At 48.3% G+C, this 27,704-nt stretch overlaps 1 protein-coding gene across 3 annotated transcripts in view; it reads right to left on the reverse strand.

Annotated features, from left to right (window-relative positions):
* Positions 1-27,704, reverse strand: part of LOC144147419 (transmembrane and coiled-coil domain-containing protein 4-like) — a 164,237-nt gene that overhangs the window by 18,989 nt on the left and 117,544 nt on the right. For 2 of the 3 annotated variants that reach the window (XM_077679551.1, XM_077679549.1), the window contains exon 12: positions 14,205-14,405. In XM_077679551.1, coding sequence (XP_077535677.1) covers positions 14,205-14,405 — 201 coding nt within the window. Of the gene's footprint in view, positions 1-14,204; positions 14,406-23,655; positions 27,345-27,704 lie in introns of those variants that run through there. The other variant, XM_077679550.1, reaches the window with a different exon arrangement.

Genomic DNA, 27,704 nt, shown 5'->3' on the forward strand with positions numbered 1-27,704 from the left:
TATGCCGACTCGCTGCCAAGGCTGTTTGGGAAATTCTGTCAGCTGCAGCGGCATCTTCCGCTTAGGCTTGTGCTGGAGGCAGATCCGGCAGGACTTTACGAGATTCTCGATGTCAGTGTCAATTGTAGGCCACCAGACAGCAGTTATTGCTCTAGCACGGCACTTGTCGATGCTGAAATGGCCTTCATGCAGTACTCAGAGAGCTGACTCTTGTGGCTTTTTGGCACGGCTAACCTAAAGCCATGCATCAGGGCGTTGTCGACTTCGGTGGTGCTGTCTTTATGTGGCCAGAATTCCTTTAGGTTTGGCTGGAGGTCGCGATGGCTCGGCCAGCCCCTCTGCGTGAATGCACAAAGCTGGTGGCAAAGTTCATCGCGCTGTTGCTCCTGTTTTAATTCTCCTAAGGAGGTTGGTGAAACTGGGAGTGTCGATAACAGCTGACTGACGTGTCCTACGATGTCTATCTCGAGCTTATTTGTCTCGTGGATTACGGGAGATCTTGATAGGGCATCTACTGCAGTCAGTTCTTTGCCGGGAACGTGAACGCCCTGGTATGCATAACGCATCAAGCGGGGTCAAGCTGCCGAGTTTGCAACAGTTTGTGGTTCTGGAGGCCCACGACTAGTCTGTCATGGATTAACTCTTTGCAAAGCTCCCCATAAAGTCTTTGCTAGTGCGTGCAGGGCTGTGGCAAAATCTTCCACGGACTCGCCCTCCATCTGGACTCGGGCGTTGAATTTGGCCTGCTCGTAGATGATGTTTCGGCGAGGTATGAAGTAGTCCTCAAAGCCCTTTAGCGCAGCATTGAAGTTTTTCTGCTCGTCAGGGGTCAACTTGAATGTGTTAAAGATGTCTTCTGCCTGGGGCCCCATAAGGCAGACCAGTGCGTCCACCTGGCATTCTTCGGGTTGATCGCTTAGACCTGAAGAAGCCCAGTAGCGGAGAAAGCGTCTTTTCCATTGGGGCCACTCTGACGGTGAGGAGAAGGTGAATGGGTCAGGTGCCACGAACTGTAATGAAACAGTGCCGCCGTTTTTGTTGGCCATCGAGGATGAGTTGCCCAAGAAGGTCGCAGGCTGGTCGCTAGCCGAGATAAGGTCCGTAGACGAGGCAGAAGCGGCTGAACCAGCAGGTTAGCTGCGGCTTCAGGGGGAGGAGTGGTTGGGTGTGCTGGCGTGTCTTTCAGGCGGAGAGCAGCAGCCAGCATATCCCGCTTCTGACACCATGTTGGATGGAATGCTTGCCCAGCGACACGCACATGACGTCAGGTGCATGGCGCGAGGCGCATGGCAAGAGCGCTTTCTCTTCACTCTGCTACACGTGCGGGTCATCCCTGAAGGGCGAGTAGCATGATGCCCTGCAAGCCGCTACTACAGTGGCTAGAATAGGAAAGTGTGATGGCCGTGCCCATTCCCCGCGTGACGCTCTTAGAGGAAATTCCAGGTGGTGCTGTCACACGCTTACACATTCGCTGCGACGGCAGCGTAATATGGAGTACGAATGTATTCGCACGTAGCACCACATCGAGACAGCCTCTTTGATAGCTATTCTACGTGCTCGCGCAAATTGAGATGCAATGAATGACTTATTTTTTTAAGAACTACTACAATCGAAGTTTACAACAGACTGGGCGCGCTTTGACAGCTGAATATAGCCGGCTGGCTCTGGCACTTATGAAACACAAATCAGAGAATTGTGGACTGGCAACTGGTAAACACGCATTTTATTTTCGACGTGCTCATTACAAACAAAACCTGCTCACTTATGGTGAATTTCTCGATTCATTCAAAACTACAAAGGCTCGAAGCCATCAACTTTCTTTGCTCAATGAGACTTGCCTTTCGCTGCTAGTTATTTTTGGGTGTGTGTGTGTGTGTGTGTGTGTGAACAAATTCAAGCATTTTTTCTCGAATTGTCTTCGGAAAAGCGTTTTCGACCTTCTATTCTGCTGTTACGTGAGGCAATTGAGCTTTAAGTGCTTCTTCCTTTTACGAAGAGGCATGCCTTCTCCTTTTTCAATGCCTTCATGTAAAAGTGCAGCTAGAGGACCAAAATGAATTTGATAGTCATAGAGGGGGAGAGTGGCAGACTTCTTCCGTATGTCAGATGCTTCGTAAATGCTTCCAATGTCTGGAAGGGTATGTGTACGGGCTTTGGCCTTATCGTGCGCAGTACTGTGAAGGGCGAAACACTCAGCGTGTGGTTTCCCCCATATTGCCGAAGGTAGGGTCCAATTCTTGACAGAAAAGGAGGATGGGGGTTCTTCAAACTCTGCACTCACAGGGGAGTCACCATCCTTAGCGTTTTTATTGCTGAATGGGGCCGCGGGTGCGCTTCTCGCTTGACACTTCCTGCTTGGGGAAGTTGTTTCGGCTGGTACTCCGGAAGATCAGGACAGCTTCCGGGGGCAACCGAGGCCTGCCCCTGTAGATGGAGACAACTTCTCCGTTCACGGTACGCTCAATGTGCCGCGAGATTTACCTTTCGCCGAAGTGTAGCTCGCACACAGCGGTGCTTTCCTTGAGCCGCTTCTCAGTACGTGGTACAGTTAAACCTCGATATAACGAAGTCGTATATGGGGGCGCAAATTTTGTTAAATCGCAAATTTCGTAAAATCGTGGTTTCGATTTTACAGTTCATTTAACCAGTTATTGAGGTTTCAAAACCTTGCCCATTGCCCAGAAACAACTGCTATGTAGTTACCTCTTCACTTAAAGCGAAATTTGTACTAAAACTGGCAGCGGAAATTGTGTAAATTAAGAGTTTCAACACTCAATGGAATTCGGATAGCCGAAGATAGTTCATGCGTCATCGTAAAACCGCTCTTTTCTCCGCAACGCCTCATTAAATATGATAGCAGTTATTTTTTTCATTTTGGTCACTGCTAAACGCCGCTGTTAGTCAATTGAACCTACGTCCATGCCCCGTGAATTTCATCCCGGTGAGGTGCTGGTTCGAAGTTACGCCTCTTTTTGTCCATTCAGTGGTAGGCTTAAGCGCAGTGTTGAGGGGTGCGGCGAGCCAACAGCAGAAGGGTGGTATGAAACATTCGAAAGACTTTTTTCATGTACAAAGGCTCTGCAGTATGGGCGCGTGATGCAACTACGACACTCGGGATAAAGCCATGATTGTGTGTTGAGGGGAGTACACGCGGACCACTTCACTGTGCGGAGCAGCGCTTACGTGCTCCCGCTAAAGTGGAAAGCTTACATTAAATATCTTTGTGCCAAATTCGATTAAGCAATTACTTTTATGCCTAATGAGACCTAAAGAAACCAATTTCTCCACATCGCAGCTGTCTAATGAACACGGGTGAAAGGAAGATGACCCCGTTCAAAGAGAGCAATTTATTGCCAACAGCACTCGATGTTCAAGCCGTGGTGAAGAAGTGTAAGCAGTGCTTGGCGTTTCTTGACCAGGGTGGGCTTTACGTGACGCTCGTATGCTGACAGCACTAACAAGGCTTGCTCTTAAACATTCACGTGAGCCTGCGTGCCTCCGCAGAACGTCGATGGCATCCATCACTTCGGTGGCCGTCAGTTTCACCGACACTTCCTCAGCTCTTGTTCGGAACACTTTTGTTTCCCTTGGAGTGCTCATGCTGCTTACAAGACTCACCTAATGATGCACAAACAAAATATTAATATGGTTATCAGCGAGCACAACCTAGAGAAGCAGCACCGTGAGCAAGGACGCAAAGAAAAAAATTACACCATCTTCCCGTGGGGAACCCTGATGAGGATGCGAAGCATCATGGGGGTTGTGTGTGGTTCCATTCTGTTGCCGTTATGTTGAGTGATCTGGTGTTTAGTAGCGCCAGAGGGAATTCCGCGTCCGGGTCCACACCGGTGGCAAAGTCACGCAAGTACTGTTGTGTTACGGTGAGTAGGCGGTGGTTCTCGAGGTGCTGAAACTGTGCATCATGTTCTTGTTGATGTTGTCGTCTCTGTGGTAGAATCGGTAGTCTCCGTCAGCGTTGGTGAGGTAAAGGTTGTTGACGTTGGTGCACTGGCTGAGAGCAACGTACACGCCCTCCTCTTCGCAGCTTTGTCTTCTTCTCCTCCTTCTTCTTCAGCGGTTCCCCTACGGGAAGATGACGACAGTGGTTGAACGCGAAGCTATCTCGTGATGGATTCTTTGGTTGGCCAATCCCTAGGGGCATCCTTTTGCAATCATCATCAGAGGCGCTGCGGACGGGGCGAGAGCGACGTACACGCCCTCCTCTTCGCAGCTTTGTCTTCTCCTTCTTCTTCAGCGGTTCCCCTACGGGAAGATGACGACGGTGGTTGAACACGAAGCTATCTCGTGATGAATTCTTTGGTTGGCCAATCCCTAGGGGCATCCTGCCACAGCCATCATCAGAGGCGCTGCGGACGGGGCACGGACACGGGACATCCCCCCGAGCAAGAGATGCTTCGCATCTAAAAAGCTTGAAGTAGGCTTCGGCAGCCTAAGCATAGAGGGCGCTAGCATAGGCAACGATGGGCGTTTGAGGGCATTTTGTGTTTGACGGGGCAACGGGGTGTTTGTGTTCGACGGCATGCACTTCAGTGATGGTCTAGCTGAGCCTGTAGGGCGGCGACTGGCAGCCCGCGCAGTGGCTTTTTTAGGGGGGCCCCGAACGTTCAAGAAGAAGTCGGACTGAGTGGAGGAGGTAGCGAAAGGCAGGAAGAAGGGGGCACTGATGCACGGCAGCAGAAAAGTAAAGCAAAGAAAAGGAAAATAAACCGTGGAACTAAAATTAGTTATATAAACATGCAAGGTGGCCGCAAGCAGGAAAAATGGATTGAGATACAAACCCTACTCGAGAAAGAAGTAATTGACGTGTATGCCCTGACTCAAACCCACCTGAGGGATATGGAGGAGCCACCAGTGATGGATGACTACGTATGGGTGGGGTGCAACAGGGCAGCGGGAGAGAGGAAAGGTGGGGGCGTGGGCATGTTGATTAGGCGAGGAGGGAATTGGCAAAGGGAGAACCAAGGCTGTAAGGAGCACTTGTGAGTTTGTGGAATGGTGGGTGGAAAAAAGACACGGTTGGGAGTGGCCTATCTGTGGACAGGGAATGATGCCAGAGAACAAAATAAAGAGTGGGTGGACTGCCTCAGGAAGGACATAAAGAAATTTAAGGAATCCGGCGAGGTGATATTAGTAGGAGACTTAAATGCCCACATTGAGGATCTAGATGGATGTACGAACTATAACGGCGCACTAGTTCTAGATATGTGTGAAGAACAGCAACTGGTAATCGTTAACCGGGAACATAAATGCGATGGGCAGATAACGTGGCAAAGCGGCAATAGACAGTCTTGCATAGACTACGGCCTGGTCTCAGAGCACACGTACGAGCGGTTGAACCAAATGACGCTAGATGAAGAAGGAGAAAACAGCCTGGGCAGCGACCACAGGCGTATAATCCTGAAATGTGACAGTGAGGGGATAGGCAGGAAACACCGGAGGTTGGGCTCCCGAAATTAAGCGAAAAACAGATAGCAGACATTGTCAATAGCATCGAAAGAGAATTAGAGGCCCAGCCCACAAAGGTGTGGGAATATGACGAGGTTGTGAGTTGTATACAAAAGGAAATAAACAAAGTAAGGAAAAAAAAACCGCTGGAGGGATACAAGGAAACCACGAAGCTGGTGGGACAAGGAAATTAAACTGGCTATTGAAGAGCGACAACGGGCTTCTAGATTGCACAGAAAGGCAAAACAAATGGGATATAAGGATGAAGAGGTGCAGTTACAATGGAGCCGGTACAGAGAAAAGAAATTTGAGGTGCAAAAACTAGTACAACCAAAGATTAAAACTGCGAGTGGGAAATGGGTATCAGGTATATGTAAGAAAGATAAGAGTGCCCCCCAAAAATTCTGGAATCATATAAACACATTGGGAACGACGACTAAAGAGGTGCAGACTCAGATACAGGACGGGGACGGTAACGTTCTCCTGGGGGACAGCGCATAAAAATACCTTCGGCCAAACATACGAGATATAGGCTAACCGGACACAGGTGGCCAACAGAAGAGCGACAGATAAAAAATTTAATATCGAATTTTTGGACTGGAAAAAGGCAGAACACAGTGTTCCCAAAAGTACGGCAACAAGACCGGGTGGAATCCCAATAGAGATTATCAACCATTTGGGACCAGCGGGAAAGGTGCACTTGTATACAGCCATCGAGCGTGCTATAAAATCCGAGAGGATTCCCACGCAAAGGCGCGAAAGCAGAATGAGTTTGATCTATAGAGGCAAGCGAGCTCATACAGGCCGATTACAGTCACGTCAGTGCTCTATAGATTAGCTATACAAGCCATCAAAGCCATGTTGTTGAACTGGGAGGAAAGTAACGGCATTTTAGGGGAACTGCACAATGAATTTCGGCCAAGTCGGCGCTTAGAAGACAATATTTTTGTATTAACCCAGACCATCGAAATTTTGGCAGCACAGGGCAGACCAACATGGCTACTGTTTCTGGACATAAAGGGAGCCTATGACAACGTAGATAGGGGATTATTGTGGCATATACTGGAAGAAGAGGGGATTGGGTCAGAATTTGTAGGGCTGCTAAGGGCAATATATGAGGATAACAAGGCGCATATTACATGGGAAGGGCGTACAGGCACAGAGCTCGTGTACATTCGAAGAGGTTTAAAACAGGGGTGCCCCCTTTCGCCATTGCTGTTCACACTTTACATTAGAGGAATGGAAAGACGATTGGAGGAGAGTGGATTAGGCTTTGACTTGTCGTACCGAAGCAATGGAGAGTTGGTGGAGCAACGGATTCCGTGATTGATGTATGCGGACGATAGTGTTGCTGGCAGATAATGCAAAAGACCTTCAAAAACTGGCCGACATTTGTGGTGATGAGGCACCGTACCTAGGCCTACATTTTAACCCACAAAAATCTGGAGTCATGGTGTTTAACGAGGAAGCTCATACAGCACCAATAAGGATTCAACAGGAAGCCATACCATTAGTAAATAAGTACAAATACTTGGGGATCTGGATTAATGAAGGAAAAGGCTACCTGAATGCCCATGAAGAACACCTCAAACTAAAAGGGAGACGAAATACAGCAGTAATGAAACACTTGGGGATACAATAAGTACGAGGTAGTGCGAGGCATCTGGAAAGGGGTAATGGTGCCGGCGCTCACGTTCTCTAATGCCGTATTATGCTTAAAGTCAGATATCCTGTCGGGACTGGAGGTTAACCAAAAGGAAGTCGGAAGATTAGCACTGGGAGCTCACAGTGAGACTACAAATGAGGTGGTACAAGGCGATATGGGTTGGGCTTCATTTGAGGCAACGGAAGCGCAAAGTAAAACACGTTTTGAGGAGCGGCTTAGACATTTAGATGAGAAGAACTGGGCAGCCAGAGTGCACAGGTACCTGTACCTTAAAAGTGTGGACACCCAATGGCGAAAGAGGACGTGAAAGCTGGCGACTAAATATAACTTGACCGCGGCAAATAAACAATGGGGGGCAGTTAAAAAGCAAGTGAAGGAAGCAGAGACACTCATGTGGAAAGAGAGGATGGAAAAGATGGGATCACTGGGAATCTACAAAGCAAGCAAACAAGAGATCTGGAAAGAGAACTTTTATGACTACAATAAAGGCAGTGCGTTGCTCTTTGAGGCGCGGGCTGGCTGCTTGAGAACTCGAACTTACGTGAGCAAATAGTATTCGTCACAGGATGAGGCGTGTGGGATGTGGCAGGGATAAAGAAACAATCGACCACATAGTGGATGTGACAGGAATAAAGAAACAATCGACCACATAGTAATAGAATGCCAAAAGATTCAGCCGGATAGAATTGAGTGTAAAGTCCTACTTCCTGAGGCACTGGGCTTCGCAGTTGATGGAAGCATTAACTGGTCAGCAATAGGTATTACTAAGCAGCGGCTGGAGTAATGGTGGAAAAAAAGCAGGGAAGTCGATAAAATGCTATCCCAGCCAAGGGTAGCGGCAGGACAGAATTAAAAAGAAATCCGAGTTGAGGGACTAAATTTAAATTCAAACTACTAAGATAGGCTAGATGGTGCACGACGTCACCCCAATTTAAAGGGGAGGCCTTCAATTATCATCATCATCATCCCCATGGAGACGTCAAAATGGTGGACGCACTATTAAACTGTCCATGACCGCTAGCAGTTTGAGCAGCTTCTTTCATCACTTGTAATTGTTGTCAACCGCATATACGCGAGTACTGAATGCTTCCAATTTAGGCTCTAAGAGGCAATATAAAACGTGCCTCGACCGGAATTTCGTGCTTACTTTCTTGCCGTGACTTCGTTAAATCTGAAGCGCAGCACGAAATTACTTCGTAAAATCGAGATAAAAATACATGCATTTAGCAAAATTTTGATATAAATCTTGAAAAAATTTGTTATATCACGAATTTCGTTAAATCGAGGTTCGTTATATCGAAGTTCAACTGTATTGCTCGTCGCCCCTGTGCCAATACAGACACGTGTCCTTCGGAACGCCAAACAACGACAGTTCTTTTTGCACGACTTGTACCCCATACAGCGGCCTGGCCCAAAACTGTGGCTCTACTTTTGCGGCACTAATGCACCTTTAAACTTGCTACGGCACAGGAAACAAGCGGTGCTTCTCTCTGATAAAAGCAGCAATCGCATTGCAGACGATCCGCGCACGCCCCCTCGCAAATTCCTATCGGCGGCTTCACCGCTAACCACACTTTCCTTTCTAGCCGCTACGTCACAGCTGCCGGCGCCTCGGATCTCGTGCTCTCGAATCTCAGTGGCGAAGGCCGCCAGGCACGCCCCGCCGCTTTTACTCCACACAGCAGGCCGTGCCTGCTGCTTCAAATCAAGGGGCAATGCAAGCATGCTGTGGCAGAAGGTTATGCAGTTCAAGCCTGCAAAAAATGCATTCAAGCAATTGTTGGACACTGTTAGCCTCAAACTGGTAAATAACATGCCGACTGGGCTTGCAGCAAGTTTCATTAAGGCAGGATCACTGTCCAAAAAGATTTCATTGCCGAGAGATATGAAATACATGGATATCTATGGACGCTTGCAAGGGACCCGAAAATATTTCATTGGCGCGGGAATTTCGTAGTCGTGGGATTTCGTCATCACCGGGTTTGACTCTAATCCACTACTACATATATGACAAACGTGACGTAGCTTTTGCTGCCACTTCCTTGCACATTGCGGGTGAAGAGCGGGTCAATTTTATTAACCCTATACAATGAAAGCAGTTCATATTTTCAATGAGAAAAATGCAGCCAAGCAACTCGCTTTACACCTCCAACACCTTTTCCCTTACCACTTTCACTGGCCCCTAATCTATTATCTGCCCAAATGTCTGAGCGAGACATTTGAGCAGTGAGCTCGGACTTGCAGGGACGATGGCGTAACTAACTATGCATATTAAAAAGCTCCGAGAGTGCAGTCGGCATTCTGGATAAAAAAACTGTTACGATAACGCACTTATCGTGCTTCTCAAGCAATACATAAAGGGATCGGTGTGAAAAAACTGCATTACGGCAAAAGCAAGGTGCACATATCATGCTAACAAAACAATAAATGATGCAATGTATGGCGTGTTTCCTAAGCTCACCAGAATGTGCACTCAGCAATACAAAGGTGAAATATCCCGCACAACTCCTTTCGTGGCTATCCATAATCTGTGAGCATTTGTACGACATAATGGCTCGAAGCAAACAGAGAAGCGTGCTTACAATGGTGAAATGTTAGATCTGAATGTGGGGCTGAATTGGGAATTTTTACTGATTACTCAATATGTGCCACCAGAGCCCTTGATATATTGGTGCAAACCATGCTTTCTGTTTTGTTGTCAGCATCTGGCCGTACTGCCCGGCTGCCGTTTCGTTTTAGGGGCGAAGCTCCTCTTGCTCGGGGCAAGTCCCTCGGCCCGCCGTGTCCACTAGTTCTCGAGGCGACCGCTAGAGGCGCAGCTGTGCAACAGTTCATAGGTCGCCCGCTCAACGGCGCACCTGTACTCCTCCGTCCCGACTGCTCCGCTGCATACTCGGGCGCGCGCGCTAGTTAGAGAGATGTAATCCTTGTATATAATTTTATCGATATGTAAATGATTACATCTTGTGTGTATGTAAGTGTATATAATTGCATCGATATGTAAATAATAAACATCGTGTTTATAAGTGTATCTACAATCACCCCTATAACAACGTGTCGAGTCTTTATACGATGTGTGGGCGAATGTTTCACGGTTTTACCGATAAGCACTGGAGCTTCGCCCCACTCATCATCATTCAGTTTGTGGAGATGGCGGGATTTTTTTTGAAGCAAAATGAGTGTTTCCTTCTCGTTCTTTTGAATGCCGCACAGGCCATCTTATTGCACATGGAGAGTGTCTCACCCCGTCGTCACTGAACTAGAATGTTTGTCTCTGATTGCCAGTGTTCTGGATCTAGATTTAATTACTCAGATAACTGCCCGCATGACAAACACCGCGGAATTCGATTTGCGGACACTCCTCGTGCATGTCATTTTGTTGAGTACTCCTTTGCTGCTTGTGCATTCTTTGAGTTCTTAGCGGACCACAAGTTCGCTCTGATAAACTTTTGTTCCTTGAAGAAACTTGCATCTTCCTTGTCTATGTGACACATGGTGTCGGTACTGCATACACAAACCCTAAGCCCCTGCAAGCCGCCAAGCAAGTCCGACTCGTGCCAGCCGCTGGCTGCAAGGCTTTCTCCCCAAATACGGTCTCCTTCAACACAGCCCAATGAAAGTGGAGAGTGACCAACCCTGCAAGTCCATCCCCAGTGGTTCTGCAGCCCCCCTGGGAACCACCATCATTCCGGGGACCACCTGGTGAAAACCCAGAAGAGTGGTCGGAGAAACTAGAAGGTGTCAGGATCTTCAACAGGTGGGACAACGACAAAGCCCTCTGACACTATTTCTTTTATTTAAACGACGCAGCCTGAACTTGGTTTGAGAAACGTGAGAGCTTCCTGACCAACTGGACCCTATTCAAGAACGAGTTTCTTAAAAACTTCACTAATGTCATATGGAAGGAACAAGCCGCGCTTTTGCTGGAAATGTGGATGCAACACCCCAACAAAGAGGTTGTTGAGGAGATGGACATTGTTTCGCTGTGTGAACCCAGAAATTACGGAAGAAAAGGAACTGCGGTTTTTGATGTGGGGGGTAAAACAAGAGCTCTTGCTTGCCTCGCCCAGAAGCCCACAGAGACAGTAGCCGATTTCGCAGCTAAGGCACCCGCGATGTAGAAAACGCCTGATATTTGCACTGAATCCACTGGTTTCAGAGATGATCGGTGATGGCACTATTAGGTCTGATACACTATGCGAGACCATCCGCATAGTAGTCAGGGAGGAGCTGCTGAAACTTTTTCAAATGACGCCGCAACCCCGAATCCCCTCGTTAGCACGCTTGTGACCGCGCAAAAAATCGGCTGTTTTTGGGTAGTCCAAGAAATATTTTTTCCTGCCGCGGAAAATGACTGACGCTAAAGTGTAAGGTATGAAATGGCAGAGGAGGGATAGGGCTTTCCAACAGTATTAATTTCGAACAACACATTTGTTATGAATATTAGCAAAAAATTATCAAAACAAAAAAGTAACAAAAAGAAAAAAAGAAATGAAAACATGAATGCTACTTTGCACAGGGTAAACAAAAATATTGAAATATACACTTTGAATACAAGGCCCTTACATAATAAAACTGAAAATATGATTTCTGTAAGAACAAAAGTTATTTACATACATACACTCACTATACTCGGTTACAACTTAAGAACGGCAACGGAAGGTGCCGCTGTGCCTCAACAACGCGGCCGGAGGTTACTCCGCGTGGCGCAAGTAGTGCGTCACTGGGAGTATTTTGAACATGGCATGAGCCGTTTCCGTGATTTTTTGGGTTCAATATGCTTATAAACTACTGCAGCGACGACAAGCAAACTACGTGAGAAAAGGCAGACGACATCCCGCATTCATAGCAATCTCCTTTCAAAACGCGCGCGCCCGCTGACATCCGGGTCCGTCGCTTGGACGGAGCGATACCGTACATGAGCTATTGCGTATAGTGCCTATCATGCCACCGCGCGAAGCAGTCTCTCGACGCAGTGAAACAAAGGTTAGCCCCACTCAGCCCAGCTGGCACCAAGTGGCTCCGCCCGAACGAAGCCGACACCCTTCATATAAGAGCTATGATCTTTAGAACAGTCCGGATATGTTTACATCAACGCGCGGCGCGACAGAATGACCCGCGGAGAAAGCGAAACTTGCCGGTGCATACCTGCTGACGTTACGGGGCAGTTTCACGCATTTTCGCCGTCCGTACTGAAGTCTGACGAGTCAAAGTCATCTGACGTGTCTGCACTGCAACCATCATCCAGAGATTACAGCTCAGATTCATCGGAATCCGTCAAAATTCGCCGTTCCCACGGAGCATTGGCAAGCGGCATCAACGCCGCAAGCGAAACCACGTGCGCCCGACTGCGAAGGACCTTTAAAAATTATCCCCGTGATGAATAAAAGAAATGCACAAGCGAAACTGATGCAATATTTCCGCTTTTACCCTTTCAATGGCATTAGCTGTCCAGAAGCACTCAGAGAGCGCCAAAATTTGAATTTGTATTCACCGATAACATACTATCGATGGGAATAGGCGCGGCCACAAAAGTGTCAAGTGACGTGATCTGTAATGGAGTGCAACAAGCACTGAAGATTTCTACATTGCTGGAAGCTTCCCGCCCACCGCAAGCTATGGCGTATGCTGCTGCTCGCAGCCCTGGCCCGCCGGTCAGCAAAAGCTGTACTACCAATGCCCACACACCTCGCCCGTTGGCCGGGCAATGGTCGAACGAGATCGACGAATACCAGTCCCAAAGTAGCACCTTTCAATTGTTGTCACATGGAAAGTCCCCTAGCCCACGAAGGGGAGACTAAAAGAAGCAGCTTTTGGAGGTGAAGTTACACTACGGTGAAAAAATCTAAAACCTAAATCTACTCATCTGCAACTCCCTTTTTTCAACTCAGGTAAACTACCGCTCTCTGGTCTGGAGCACAACTTATAAATTCAACATAAACAAAATCCTTATGCATAAAAAAAAAAAGCACTTTGCCATATTGCAAACGCTCCCTGGGATGCATCCTCACACAATCTTTTCTTAAATTACAAGATACTGCCATTCCCGCAGTTATACAACTACAGGCTTATTGTGGTGTATAAAAACAGCGTTAAAAATAATAACCTGGCACTTCTGTCTCTGTGTAATCTGAAAGCAGCTTTGGCGGCTCCATACAGTTTTCGCCGTCAGGCAAAGTGGTCAATACCTTTTGCAGTATTCAAACCCCGGGTACTCCTCATCACATTTGTGTGCATGCATGATATTTATTAGTGCTCTTTCTTGTGAGTTGAATTCTTTGTGCGAAATGATATTCTTGCTACGGTATGCAGTGGTAGTGTGGCATCATTTAGACGTTTTTATGTTTTTGACTTCATCTGACACATTGTGAATTCCTTTAGTATTGACTGATGTACTTAGCAAAGTACATTTACATGTTTTATTTCATTTTTCATTGCTGTCATAAATTTGTAATGATGACGAGATAAGCATCTCTATCGTTTTATACACATCGTTCTCATTGTGTAAATCACATGCATGGCTTTTTCTTACCTAGGCGATAAAACAGTTGTATGTTTTATGTGTTTTTTTTCAGGTTTAGATTAATAGGGTTTGTTTTACTCAGGCAAAAAAAAATTCTGTATGTTGGTTGAGCTAATGACTTAATGAGTTATGTTAATGACTTTCTACGTACCATTTCTTTTCCCCTGCCTCCATTTCAAGGATGCCCTGCTACAAGTCCCGAGACGGAACGTATCTGTGTTCCCTGTATCAGTTGCACAAAATTTGGGCTCCATGGAGACAGCGTGGGGTCTGACAAGCTGAAGTAATGGATGCTAACCCCAACTGCTGCCGCGCAATACAGCGCCCGTGTTTGTCTCTTTCTCGTCTTTCGTTCAGTTTCTTTGCGCTGTTTTGTGCCAACAATTTGACAACCCACTGCATGTTGAAGCCAGAACATGGACCGGCCACAGTGAAGCATACATCCCGTTTCGTGTGGGCTCCGTCATCTGCACAGCAAGAGCAGCAGGGCGACTGCTCCCTAGCCATGCGGAGCAGCAGCCCACTCAACGCAAGCACGCAACCACTGACCTGCGCAGCTTTCTTTTTGCTGCAGAGCACGGAGTCGGACCTGGAGCGATGCAGTGGCTGCCAGTTGTCGGCCCTCTCCGGAGCGTAGGACCTCGACTTGCGCATGCCGGGGTCTGCCTCCAGCACGTCGTCACACGTCTGGATGCCGACAGCCTTCAGGATGATGTCCATCTTCTTCACGTAATCCGTGTGGCCAGAGACCTGCGAGTTGGCACTCCCTCATTGCTGCCCCGCATCTAGGCACAGTGCCGGGCAAGTATCTTGCCCTCAGCAGTGTGCAGCCCAAATACAGCAACCGCACGGCTGCTACACCTTTTTTTTGCCATGCCCGTCTGCTTCCGATGGGAGAAAAGCAGGAATCCCATGATGATAAGCGGGATATTGAGGAGGGCTGCGGTAATCTAAAGCTTCTGCTTAACATCTTGTCACCACGGACGACAATGTTGCCACCTGTGGCCCAAGGTCTATTGAAGAATTGGAAGCCAATGAAATCACAGCTGAAAGTGACGGTAAAGATGCCGATGTGTGTGACCAACTGCCGTCGATGTCAGAGAACCATCACACTCTCCATGCCCTGCAGCGCACCGCAAGCGCCGGCAGCGTGATGAAACTGTGGCACGGGTTTAAGCATTTAAGGTGGCTGACATGGAAGGCACGAAAGCACAAAAGAGCATTACGCACTTTCTCAGCCTCCAGTAGTTGTGTTTAATAGAGTTAGTTAATTGTCATGTTCATCTGGGCTTGTTTTAACAACAGAGCTGTTGTTACTGGCCGTAAGTTGGCCATTGCAGGAAAAAATACCAAGAAAATGCCGAGTGCTCATGAGCGCATGCCTCGTAGTGACCGCCGAGCATCCCCGGCAAGCGCAATAGCTTTAGCAAAAATAATAATAATAATAAAAAAGAACCCCAGCGTTTTCGTCAAGCGCTACCGCACATTTAAACAAAAAAGCAAACTCCAGCGCTGATACTACGAATGAAAGGACACCCTGCTTGGGAGAGGCCACCACAGCCGCCGCATTCCCTAGAAGCCATTATGGACAATTGGAGATCAAGCCACGGGTGTGACAATCCTTCCTGAGATGACTTGCAGATCCCGGCACCGCTGCCTCGAGCCGGTGACAAAGAGCTGGTGGAAGTCTACAATGCTGAGGACGACTTTGCATCCACCACTTGCCGCAAAGAAGACAACAGCCTCTTCGATGCATATGACGACCATTACTAGCACCACAATGATACGGAAACTTAACTTTGTGTCCGCCAATGCTCACCTACAACAGCTTCGCCATTCAAGTCTTGCGGTGCGAGTGCAAGCTTCCCGGAATATTTCTTGCTACGAATCTCTCGGAACATGATTCTGTTACTCAGACATTATGATGCATTAGCGAGACTTAGAACACCTCCTGTAACTGCTTCGGGGCCTATGAAAACTAGCAACGCCACACATAACAACTGAAAGTTCGAATGTTGAATTTGTTTGTGTTAAGAGAAAAAAAAAAAGTGAGCACTACAGTTTGCTCCAAAAATGTCTGCTAGGGGCTTGCGACATGTACTAATTACAGCAAAACACAAACACACACACACACACACACACACACACACACACACACACACACACACACACAAAAAAAAGCCAGCCTGTGTGCGGGTAAGAAAAGCAGTCTTAGATAATGCCTTGCATGCATGGCATGCGTGTGACGACACCACCGCCATTTCTGGTGCCTCACTCTCAACTTTCTCAGTGCTTCTAGTGAAAAGAGTGGCAGATAAGGTCACGGCCTCTTGCCGTGCTCGAAGAGCACCAACATGGTAGCTACAGTGAACCAGTGGCTTTAAGCTAATGCCAGCACAGTCAACAGGCGACATGAGATTAAGGTGGTGGTTGCACTCCCTCGACTTTCACTGCCAATTTTGGGCGCTGGTTGTGTAGCCGCTGTTACACTTCAGTTTATGCCACAGACGTGGCTAATGTATCAATAAAAAGCTGAAGTCTTCTAGTTTGCAATATTGCTAACCAGTGTATTTCAGCTGATTTGGCTTTAGAAAAAGAAGCCGAATTGCAAGAGAGAAAAATTGTATTTTTGCTTTGCTTGCGTCGGCATTTGAAACCATGATTACAGAACACTATTGGATGTAATTACATGCGGCTTGGTACGCACTTAGAGCACATGTCTATGCAGACAATGACACCAGGAATTTACATTTCAGCAAATATATTTTGTTATACAGCCGTTGGAAAATAGCTAAAATAGTGAAACTTCACTCGCAGTAAACTTTACACAGCTTAATGCAGAACAATGCATTTTTGTATGCGCATTGCCAGCGTATGCATTTGTATAGAACCGCAATTTCGCTGCATTTGATTAGGCAGTTGTTGAGTAATTTTAGTCCAAATATTGCAGTTTGCACATACACACAGGCCCTTGTGTGCAGCAGTGGCGCATGCCTGCTGAAGAGGCACCTTCAATATTTTCACAGATCAAACTTGAAGACCTTCTCGAGATGATTGACTGCTGATTGTAGGGTTTAATGCGCCGACGCAACGCAGGCGATGAGGCGCACTGTAGTGGAGGGCTCCGGATTAATTTTGACCACCTGGGATCTTTAACGTGCGCCGAAATCTGGTACACACGGGAGTTTTTGCTTTTCGCTTCCATCAGACAAGCGGCCGCCGCGGCCGGGAATCGAACCCGCGACCTCGTGCTTAGCAGCACAACGCCTTAGCCACTGAACCACCGTGGCGGGTGCCCTTCTCTAGATAATTACATACAATTTTTGTGCTGTGATAAATATAACATGTGTAAACTGATACATAAATTGTCTGATTTTTATCGCCCCTCCGAAACCATGCAAACACGCCATTTACCTACATACACGAAAATCCTGAAAGTGCATTACATAAACTTTAACGTCGATTTGATATCTTTGAGACAATACCAAGTAAACGTACAATTACCTCTTCTTTATTACTGCAGCAACGATTTTATTGCAACAGTAGTGAAAAAGTAGCGTGTGGTGCCATCCTGAGGCAAAGTTTTCAAGCAGTTTTTTTTGCATTTCACAGCATTGCCGAGCGCGGTACAGACGAACAGGTTCACACCAGAGAGTGCAAATCAGTCCACTAGGCCACAGCTCTCCTCAGACTCTTTGAAACCATCAGCCAAGGCGCGTCACGAGACCAGGCTCCCACTCAGAGGGACTTTCTCAAGGAAGAGAGATAGCGCGGGCTGTTATGGCTTGGGGAGATGAGGAATTCGCTGCGGCATTGTGAAAGGGAGGCAATGTTTGTGGGCTTGGCCGTTTCACCCTTTCATTTTACCTATACATGCTGAGCGAGGCTGCGAGAAGTGAGTTCATGTGCAGCGGGAGTGAGATGAAACACTGCATGCCACGTTGTACTCGTGCTCTCCTGGGGATCAATTCTCTAAAACGAGAGGCCGTCGCTTTGAAACGATGTGTTCTTGGGTTGGGGCCGTCGCTTTGGGGGATAGGAAAAGGGGGAGAGGAGGTGCCAGGAGTAGCCAGGAGTGCAAGAAACCTCTCCCCCTTTTCCCATCCCCCGAAGCGACGGCCCCAACCCAAGAACACATGCATTTGCATGGCGCTACCGCATCGTTTCAAAGCGACGACCTCTCGTTTTAGAGAATTGATCCCCTGTGATACAATAATGGCTAGTACGAATTTCAGGATGATATGAATTCGTACAATCCCCAGCCAAAGTGCCCTGTACACAGTGAGCCACGTTTCAGGTGCTCCAAACGCTCCCACGTGCTGGTACGGGCGATGCAAACTAGCGAATCGCTGGCCGGAAAGGGGCGAGGGGGACTGCACGAAAAAGCTCCCCTCCCGGGTGCACCGAGACTGACTCTCTTTTTCACTGCTGCCGAACGCACCGTTTGTGCGGGCAACAAAAAAAGCAGAAAGAGGGAGAGAGCCATGGGAGGTTTCCAAGTCTGGAGTACGGGGAAGGCCGGCAGAAGGCCACGCACTGCGCAGAGCACGCACCTCCCCCTGTCGTTTATGACGAATGGAATTGCCTGGCACTCTGGTTGGTTCGTCGGTCCAGTCATCCGATCTTTCCTCACCTAGCTCACTCTTACTGAAGTTGCATTGCACATGCTTATCGTTCTCCAGCATCCCAGCCAGAGTAAGCCACCTTTGAATTGCGAGTGCATCAGCTGAACAGATACGTGCACAACGGAAGGTTGGCATGTTAAGAAAGCGAAAGGCTCTTCCATTCAAAGAGAAGTCACAAATTTTGGGAAAAGTCGATGAGCAGTGACACTGATGCCGTGACACTGCAACATCGACCTTCGTTTGAGTCATCGCAACCCAAAATTTCTAGCAGCAACGACGATGGCGATGGCCACACCCTGGGCATTTTGAGGCATGCCGTGGCATCCGAGCGCGTTTGGGAGAGCAGATCCACGCAGGTATTCAACTGCCAGAATTCGCCACTGGCCGACCTGGCAAGAAAAAGAACCCAGAAGGACCTCTGGGACTTCTTCCAGCACAAATAAAATACTACTCTTTGCCAAGCTGATTTTGGTTGCTTTTTGGTGATATGAATTTCGGGTAACACGAATAATTTACGCGACCCCTTAACACTTTCATGACCGCGCCTATTCACCCCGATAGTATATTATCGATGAATACAAATTCAAATTTTGGCACTCTACGAGCGCGCCTGAACAGCTAACGCCATCCAAAGAATAAAGGAGGACGTATTTTATAAGCTTTGCTTTCGAGTTTTTTTTCTTTACCGCAGGGGGGAAGGAGATGAGCTCACGTGGTTTCGGTTATGGCGTCGACGCCGTTCACTGATGCATCACACAGACGAATTTCAATGGATTCCGATGAATCTGAGCAGGAACCTGTGGATGATGCTAGCAGCACAGACACAGAAGATGACTTCAATTCGTCAGACTTTAGTACAGACGGTGAAAGTGTGTCAAACCGCCGCAGAACATCAACAAGTATCCACGGGTAAGTTTCACTTCCTCCTCCGTCCGTTTTATTGCGGGTGCGCGTTGATGTAAACAGATCCAGCCTGCTCTGAAGGTGACAGTTCTTATCTTCAGGGTGTCGACTTTATTCAGGCGGGACACCCTTGGTGCCAGCTGCACAACGAGTCGAGTTCTCTCCGCAAAGGCTGCCCAGAGTTGACCTTGGCGTGACGCTCCGGAAGACGAGCCACCGATTTCGTCGCTAGCATCCAGAAGTTCTGGAGCTGTCACAGAGCTTGCACTTTGATCAGTTCGCTTCCCGACTCGAGCTCATTGAACTCAGCTGTGATGAGCAACATCTCGCGGGCCCCACCGTCCCTCCTTAGTTTCCCCTAAAACTGCACCTCAGGGTTCCCAGTACCAACCACAAAAAATTGAAAAATACCAGAACTGCAAACTGTGCTGCACCTCAGGGTTCCCAGTACCAACCACAAAAAATTGAAAAATACCAGAACTGCAAACTGTGCTAATACTTCAGTAAAATGTGCTGTTGGGCTAGTTGGTGCATTATGAATTACGAAAATTGCGAATTTATCACTCGGCGCGAGGGTTTCTCGAATAGTCGAAGTGTATCCAGAGCACTGTAGATCAACGAAGATTATTCTAGGCTGTTCACGTTAGTTCGGAACGCTCTCCCTATCAGAAGAGATAACACAGAAAGAAAGAACGGAACACGCGCCTCCCTTGGCCCACAGACAACACCGATAACAGAGACCGGCGCAGCCAGGCGGCAAAAGCAAAACATAAATAAACAAACCCAATGCAAGATTCACGGCAGTACGAAACTTGGCCGTGAGTTTCATGACCAGAGAGTCATTGAAGGACTCTGGTAGCGTTGATGTTTTCATCATTTTTTTTCTTTGTTACTTTCATTTTGTTAATTAAAAAAAAAACTGTTTGAAATTATTACTACGGGAATAACCTATCCTTCCTCTATCATTTCATACCTTACACTTTAGCGTCAATCATTTTCCATGACAAGAAAAAATATTTCATGGTCTACCCCAACAACAAGTGATTTTTCCACAGTCAGGAAAGTGTGGAGATTCGTATCACCGAGGCTTTACTGTACTAGCATTCCTCTTTTTCAATGCAACCCCAAGTTTATGCATACACACAAGCTAAAAAAGAATGCAAGGACGAGTACTGACTCGAAACTGGAGCTTATGATAGTTATATTATCACACCCGAAAAAAAAAAAAAAAAAATCTGCTCACAGTCACCGCTCATACTCATGCCCACTAAACGGACAAGAAGGACCAACAATTGCAAGAAAGGCTTTAGTTGATGGGGTCATGTGTTTAAATGTTTCTTTTTATAAGTATAAGCTAACATGCCGCTGTCCAGCTATCGAGGGTTTGTGGATGAACAAGCAAGTGGAAAACAGCCATGAGCCTTACAGTGCACAGAATTCCCCTTTTCCTGTGAAGCAGTACACCTCTAACCAGCCAACTGGCCACCCAAAGAAACCACCACTGGCACCGCCAGGGGTCGAACCTGGGCCCGAAGGGGAGACGGGGATACAGAGTGTAACTTTGTAGTATTCAGCGCCTGGGGAGGGGGAGGGTGCTTTTTGGAGGTGACACATGAAACAAGATGGCAGCGAGAGTGGTGACGCCGCCGCCCTTCTCCTCACCCTTCCAAAGACGCTCCTCTCCAGTTCCTTTCTGCCAATGCATGGCCGGGCTAGAGCGGCAACGTCCACAGTTCGTCGAGCTTAAGCGACGGCGTCCGCCAAGCCAAAGTGGTGGTGTCTGCCGCCGTAGCCCAGCCGTGGCCGACTCAGCTGCATTCGCGATGCCGCCCCCGCAAATCCCAGGTAATAGCTGGCAGAGTCTCTGGTTTAACTCTTTGTAGTGCCCCGTGTGTGAATTCAAGTGATTCCACATGGGTAATTGTTGTGGGTGTTGTTGCAAGCTAGCTTCGCAGTACAACCACTTTCACAGCGTAGATTGGAACCAAATTTTTTTTGATGCCCCCAACCCCCTTTTCCAACCCCAAGAAAAAAAAAAAAAAACATTGTCGCATTCTCTCTCAAACAGTCTAGGCCGATATTGTTTTGCCTGGTACGATACTCATCCTTCGTCAATTTTGTTGCATTTTTATTTTAAGCTTGCCTTGACATATGTCGCCTTGCTAACCACATTAGCAAGTCTGACATAAAATCATGCACGCACTTGGGTGAACAGAATGAACTCTTCGCTGAAATGCAACGTTTTCATTTTGTTTGCATAAAGAATAAAGAATAATAAAGAATAAGAAATGTATGGGTGCTGTACGACAAAGTAAAAATTAGGAGTTTTTTTATTATTTTGCGAACCTGTGAGATATATGGTGATTGCTATACCGTAAAGTTCCGAGCGAACGCCCACCCCCGTGTAGGGGTGAAAAACTCAGTTTACTAGAATAACCCAAAGATCGCCCACCCCGCCAAAATCGATAGCTTCAGCTCCGATGAGTGAACAAAATAAACGCAAATCATCTATTCATGTGCTGATGCGCGCACTCGAGCCAAACGTTCGCCCATCTGGTATTTTTTCTTGATATCTCCACAGTTTCGGTTGGCCAGGCAGCCACTTTTTCTAGTTTTTCACACCTGACCCAAAAGATCGCCCATCTCATATTTTTCACTTGATATCTTTGCAATTCCGGTGGGCGTTATTTCGGAACTTTATACCAATATCAGACGTATTTGCTACAAATTAACAGATGCAGCCAAAGACCGGGGTCTACGTGAAAATACACGTGCTTCTTCTGCGTGCTTTATGCAACACCGGCCTGCAGTGCACTATTCAGGGTGTCTAGCAAATTTCCCAATTCAATTTCCCTGACTTTTCAAGGTTTTCCATGACCATTTTAGTTGAAATTCCCTGACCAATACAACACGCGCCATTTTGTGGAAACGGTTTGTGCAGCATATAAAAAGCGTACAGAAAACACATTCGATCATACGGAAAAACTCATTTGTTGCAAGTGCCCTAATTCTCAAAATGCACTTTGATTAACTTCAGTTTGAGGTTTGCTTGCCTTCAGTTACGGCTTCAGAGAGTTTATTTCATCTTGCGGGATAGAAGCTTCAAGTTGCGCTTCAGCGAGCACTTTTTGCTTTTTTTCTGGATTGTCCTGGCTAGCAACGTGAACCGCATGGTGCGTTGCGCGTGCGATTTTTTGACGCCCGCGTCGATGATTCGCGCGCGCGGCAGCTTCTGCCTCGCTCAGAAAATGACGCACGTTGCGCGCGGCAGTGGGAGGAGCCTGACGACTTGCTTCAATGGGGAGCCGCGCGCCTCATGGCAGCAGTTTCGAAGCTCTCGAGGCAGCCGGCTGGCTCCGCCAGAGATGTTAAGGCTTACCACCCCGTTGCATGGGCCCTTTCAGTAGCGGCGCGGATGATGTTTTATTGTACCGTTTTCTCCCACATTATAAGCTCCTTTACCTCACAAGCAACTTCGTGCGTGCCTTGTGCGGCATTTTAGAGAACGCTTAGAAGCGGTCGCTCGAACTCCCGTCACCACTTCGCGGTCAAAGCCGCCGCCATGTTGCCGCCGCCGGCAGCACCCCGCGCAGCGTGCGGGCAGTTCCGCGTAGAGTTCCTCTATATACCTATATATATAAGCTATATATATAGCTATATATAAAGGAATTCTAGTTCCGCGGCAGCGTCAGCGCGCCTGTGACGTGCGCGGCGCGTTTTCGCGAGCAGAAAACACCCCATGCGGTTCACTGGGTTCGCGCTAAACCATGTTCCTTTTTGATTATGTAATTCTGGCTCCTGATGCCATAAGGAAGTTCTTTCAAGATTAGCTCCCAAAAAGCGCTGCCTTTTAAAATTTGCTGAAAAAAAAGCCCGTCTTGCGTGCGATTTGGGCACCACCTAGCCGTCCCTCTGCCGCAAATGCACCCAGCAACCTAAGCCAGCTGCGTGAACCGCAGGGCGAGTTTCTGCACGGGATTCGTGCACGGTATTTTCACAGCCGCGTCGACGATTTCGTGCCTGCGGTGGCTCCTTTCCTGCACAAGCGAGTGCGTTTGTGCCTTGAGTAGCATTTTAAAGAGCGGTTAGAAGCGGCCGTTGGAGCTACCGCACGACTCCGCGGCCGGTGCTGCATGTTGCCACCGCCTACCGCTCGGCACGCACCATGCGGGTGGTTTGCGCGGCGGCGTCAGCGCACCTCGGGCGTACGTGCCGCGTTTTCCCTTGCAGAAAAACCAAAAAACGTTTCATGCGGTTCACGCTTTCGTCGCGCGCGAATGTGTTGTGTTCGGTAACTTTTTGGGGGCCTCCAACACTGGTTTCCCCTATTCTAAAACTGTGTGGGCAGGCCCCAAAGTGGTTTTCCCTGAATGGTACTACTTGGTTCCAAAATTCCCCGACTTTTCCCGGTGGCTCAAAATTCCGACTTTTCCCGGTTTTCCCGGTTTTCCCGGTCGCTAGACACCCTGACTATTCCATCCGCTGTATTGCTTCGGTATCAAGGCATGCACTCTGCATTTGGTGTGCACATGATCATAAGATGCTGGAGTAGGACAGGAGAGCAGATGTGCGCAATCTAACATAGTGTGTGCATGTGCATGGGAGTGTGTACATGCGTGCATACTTGCGAGCGCATGTGTTTTGTGCACACTGGGTTTCAACGCCCAATAAAATACCGCCGAAGGAGAAGGAAAATTTCTCGGGAGAAAATTTTGATGCTTATAAAATGATTACAGCAGCCCCAAAATGCACGGGGTGTAGAAATGAGAGCTGTTCCTGCAACTGCACAAACCCACACACAGATGCGCGTGCACACGCGCACGCCCGGACGCGCTCGCACATAAATGCGCCCGCACTTCTTGCAGTATTCTTGATGGAACAGAAGAATACTGAGCACGCCGATCAGACAGAAGGTTGATGTCCACTCTGTGCAGGAAGGGCAGGCGACGCAGTGGCGGATCCAAATAAATGGGAGAGCAGAAGCAGAGTGCCCACAAAACTAGCTTCTTCGACTCTCCTTTTGTTCACGTTCCCACACAACGGCCTCCTAATCCCCCACCCCTCCCCGACTTGGACCATCCAAACGTGCAGCCGCTTTGAAGAGTGCTGCAGAGTGGCACAGACGCTCCAAGCTACTAACCTTACTTTTTTGCTTGTTTGTCTTGTTTTGGGGGGCGGTTTAGCAGCATACTGCAGCAAGCATTGGCTTCAGCAGATTTTCTGGCCAAGGGGTTGCATCCTTTCCTATAGATTTATTGGCGCCTTTTCGACAGCACCTCTTGCGAATGAGATAGAGTCTACATGCGTTGGTGGACTTACAGCGTCCCACAAAGACGCTGCGGTGCCGCCGCTTGCAGTTGGTGTAGGCGTACAATGAGCTTCTGTACTTAGCCACCGAGATCGCCAACAAAAGTGGGCCAACAAGGCACAGGAGGCGATGAATGCAGTGAGCTGAGCCGAAAGGCTATGGAGGAGAGTCCTTTACAGCACGTTCGACACAAACTACATCAAGGACCGAGAAGATAATGAAACACAGAAATTGAGAACCCTCATGGCGCAAAGCTACCATGGTTTTTTTTCTCCCCGTCTTTAAAAGGGGGGGAGGGGCATCCTACGTGTGTTTTTTACGTTCAAGCTGAAACTTTGCAGCGAAATATCGATTTTAACAGTGACATGCTAGAGATTTTTATCCAATCCAATTATGATATGTTCAGCCAGTTATCTCTGCCACACCTCTCATGCAGTTCAACAAAATATTTTTGTACATTAGCATTGTTAGTGTCTTGTGCGTGGATGTGGAAATTGCTACGGTCTAATTGAGAATTTCGTTCTAGAAAAATGTGATGAGAAATTAACAGATAGAAGGCATATATTCATAATTCTCTTTGATGGCATTACTAGTAAAAAAAAGTCAATTCCTCACAGCAACTTTAAACGAGAAATGGCATAAAAAATTAGCAGCGGCTTAGCTCGGCTATGCCAGGATATACATAGCGTGAGCTAAGGTTCAGCAATCCAATCCAATCCAATCCAGTCTGGTCCAGTCCAGTCCAGTCACTGCTTCTCGCCCATGCGCAGCACAGCTTTCCAGGAGCCACGCGGAATGGCTATCAAGCGGCTCCAGCGCAGCGTCAGACTTGGCTACTGCGCAACGGAGGTGCCCAGCTGGGCACGCACTGTCACCAGTGCGTCTGCCGTGGCTATGACCAGAGTTACTGGATTTACACCAGTTGCGAAACTCCCCATGGGCACCATGTATCAAAAGCCGGTCTTCAGTTGGCCCCCCTGCGCTGGGGGCCAGCACGGGACAAGCTGACTAGCCTGTCTGTCGGCAAGTACTGGAATGCCTGCGGCCGCTCCTGTAAGTCATAAAACGGAAAACTACAACACAGAGGTACATTTCACATAATTAATATCTTCTAATTTAAAAGCAAGCTTCGTCTTACAAAAAATTGTGATTATGTCATACTTTAACGAAGTTCAGTTCTTGTCCCCTAGGGTCGCGCCAGTACACTGGCCCCTCAGCTGCAACGGAGCAGGGGGGCACGCGCCGCCCGGATTCTGAAGCGGAGTTTCTCAACTGTACATGCTGAAGAACTCTGGCCATGACGTCCCTCCTCTGGAATGCGCAGACCGGCGAATGTGCAGACCCGATTCTCTACACAACTGGATTGGATTTGAGATCCAATCCCATTCGATCTGTTCCCATCCAATCCAATGCAATGCTCCTCGCGCTTGCGCAGCACGGCCCTTCAGGGTCCATGCGAAACTGCTCAACGTCGGCCAGTGTAGCTTATGCTACAGTAAAGCCCGCTTATATCGAACAGCGTGAGGATTGTAAAATAGTTCGATATAGCAAAAATTTGATATAGAAAGTGAAGTAAAAAAAACTTATCTGAGAGCAATCTTGTCGACAGAGTCACGAGCTAACGCTGAGCTGTTTCCACACTGCAGTTCACTATTGATACGACACTTTCTCGGAAAGGAAACAATAATTCATTGGGGCGGAAGAACTGCGTGAGTGTAGCCTGCTTCTTGGAGCGCAACGCGCTGCTGGTGACTGCTTGCTCCACGGTATCTAAACAGTCGACAAGCACAAGGCCACTGCCCTCAATGGCACTGCAGTATCGCCGTAGCGGGGCCACGGCAGTGATGGCTTCACTCGTGCTCGGAAGCGGTACGGAGTCCTCGGCGTCTTCGACAGAGCAAGTGGGGACCCTTGTTTTCCTACGCCTCGCCTGCACATGTTTTTGCGAGCTGGTAGCTGGCATTTTGGGCAGCTGGCGCGTCACGTAGGTCGTGTCCTCTTCATGACCCCGCGCGACGCGCCGAACCGGCTCGCCGTGAACGTGTGCGCGAGGAAAGGAGGACCAGTTTGTCACCTTCCTTTGCGCCGCCCTCTCCCTGACCAGGGGAAGACCTCCTCTTCCCTCCGAGCTGACCTGCGGGACAAACGAGCGCTCCGCCGGGAGTCGAGTGGGCCATTTGGTCGGAATCGGTTGGCTCCGCAGTGCCTATGCCGAATGCCCCGATGACGGTGAACCCAGTTGGCTCCACGGACTCTGCTGAGAGATTCTGCCCTGATCGGTCACACGGGATGCCTCCCCTGCTCCCGCGGCCGTGATGATGGATATCGAGGTCTGAGTCCCGCGGCTTGAGCGAGCAACAGGAGCCACTGTCTCCCCGCAAGCGATAGTCGTGTTGTCTGGTATATGTCCTGTATCTGCCAGGCAATAAAGCCTCACTTTGGATTGCCGGAGCCTGTCTACCGCATGGGAGTACCCGAACCCGTGCGCGAGTCTTCGGATGCCGCAGGGCTAGTGTACGGCGCGTAGCTTTCTCTAGCGAAGCTAACCAGGGTCCTCTGCTATCCCGTACGTTAGCCCACAAGCAGAGACAAGCATGGATACAAGCGAATAACGGCAAACCCAGCGAACCCAGCAAGTGCGCGTAGCGAGTGGCGTGGACTTGAAGTTCGGTGACACTGCAGCCCGCAGCGCCCAATGTGGCGCTTCCGGCTCCAACGGCATGCATGCGTGGAGCTGGTCCACTCTGCCATGGCCGGTTTGGACGCGCCCGAGCTCGCGCGGGAGTCGCAAGCGACACCCGCGCCGATGTATTGCGGGAAAGCCTGCTGCATGCCTAAGTAGAGCGAAAAATCCTGCACGGGAGAGTTCGATATATCCATGGTGAGCAAAATCGCGTTCAATATAAAAAGTGCTAAATGCATGTAATTTTTACCAGAATTATACAAGGGTTCGATATACGCAATAATTCAATATATCTGTGTTCAATATAAGCGGGCTTTACCGTACAATAAGTGCAACGTCTGTCACTGTCACTTGCCGCTAGAGCATGCATAATAAGGTGCATTTGGCTGCGGATATTACCGCTGCACATTTCGATATGCGTGTGCTTGAAACGACAAGCAATTGGATTAGAACATGAAAATGAGCTAATGCACATGGAGAAAACACTGCGTCCTGAAAAATATGTAAATTTGCAAACACTGCAAGCAAAG

The sequence above is a fragment of the Haemaphysalis longicornis genome, unplaced genomic scaffold (assembly GCF_048455015.1).
Source record: "Haemaphysalis longicornis isolate Haplotype H1 unplaced genomic scaffold, Haemaphysalis longicornis Haplotype H1 scaffold_7, whole genome shotgun sequence".
In the NCBI taxonomy this organism is placed as follows: domain Eukaryota; kingdom Metazoa; phylum Arthropoda; class Arachnida; order Ixodida; family Ixodidae; genus Haemaphysalis; species Haemaphysalis longicornis.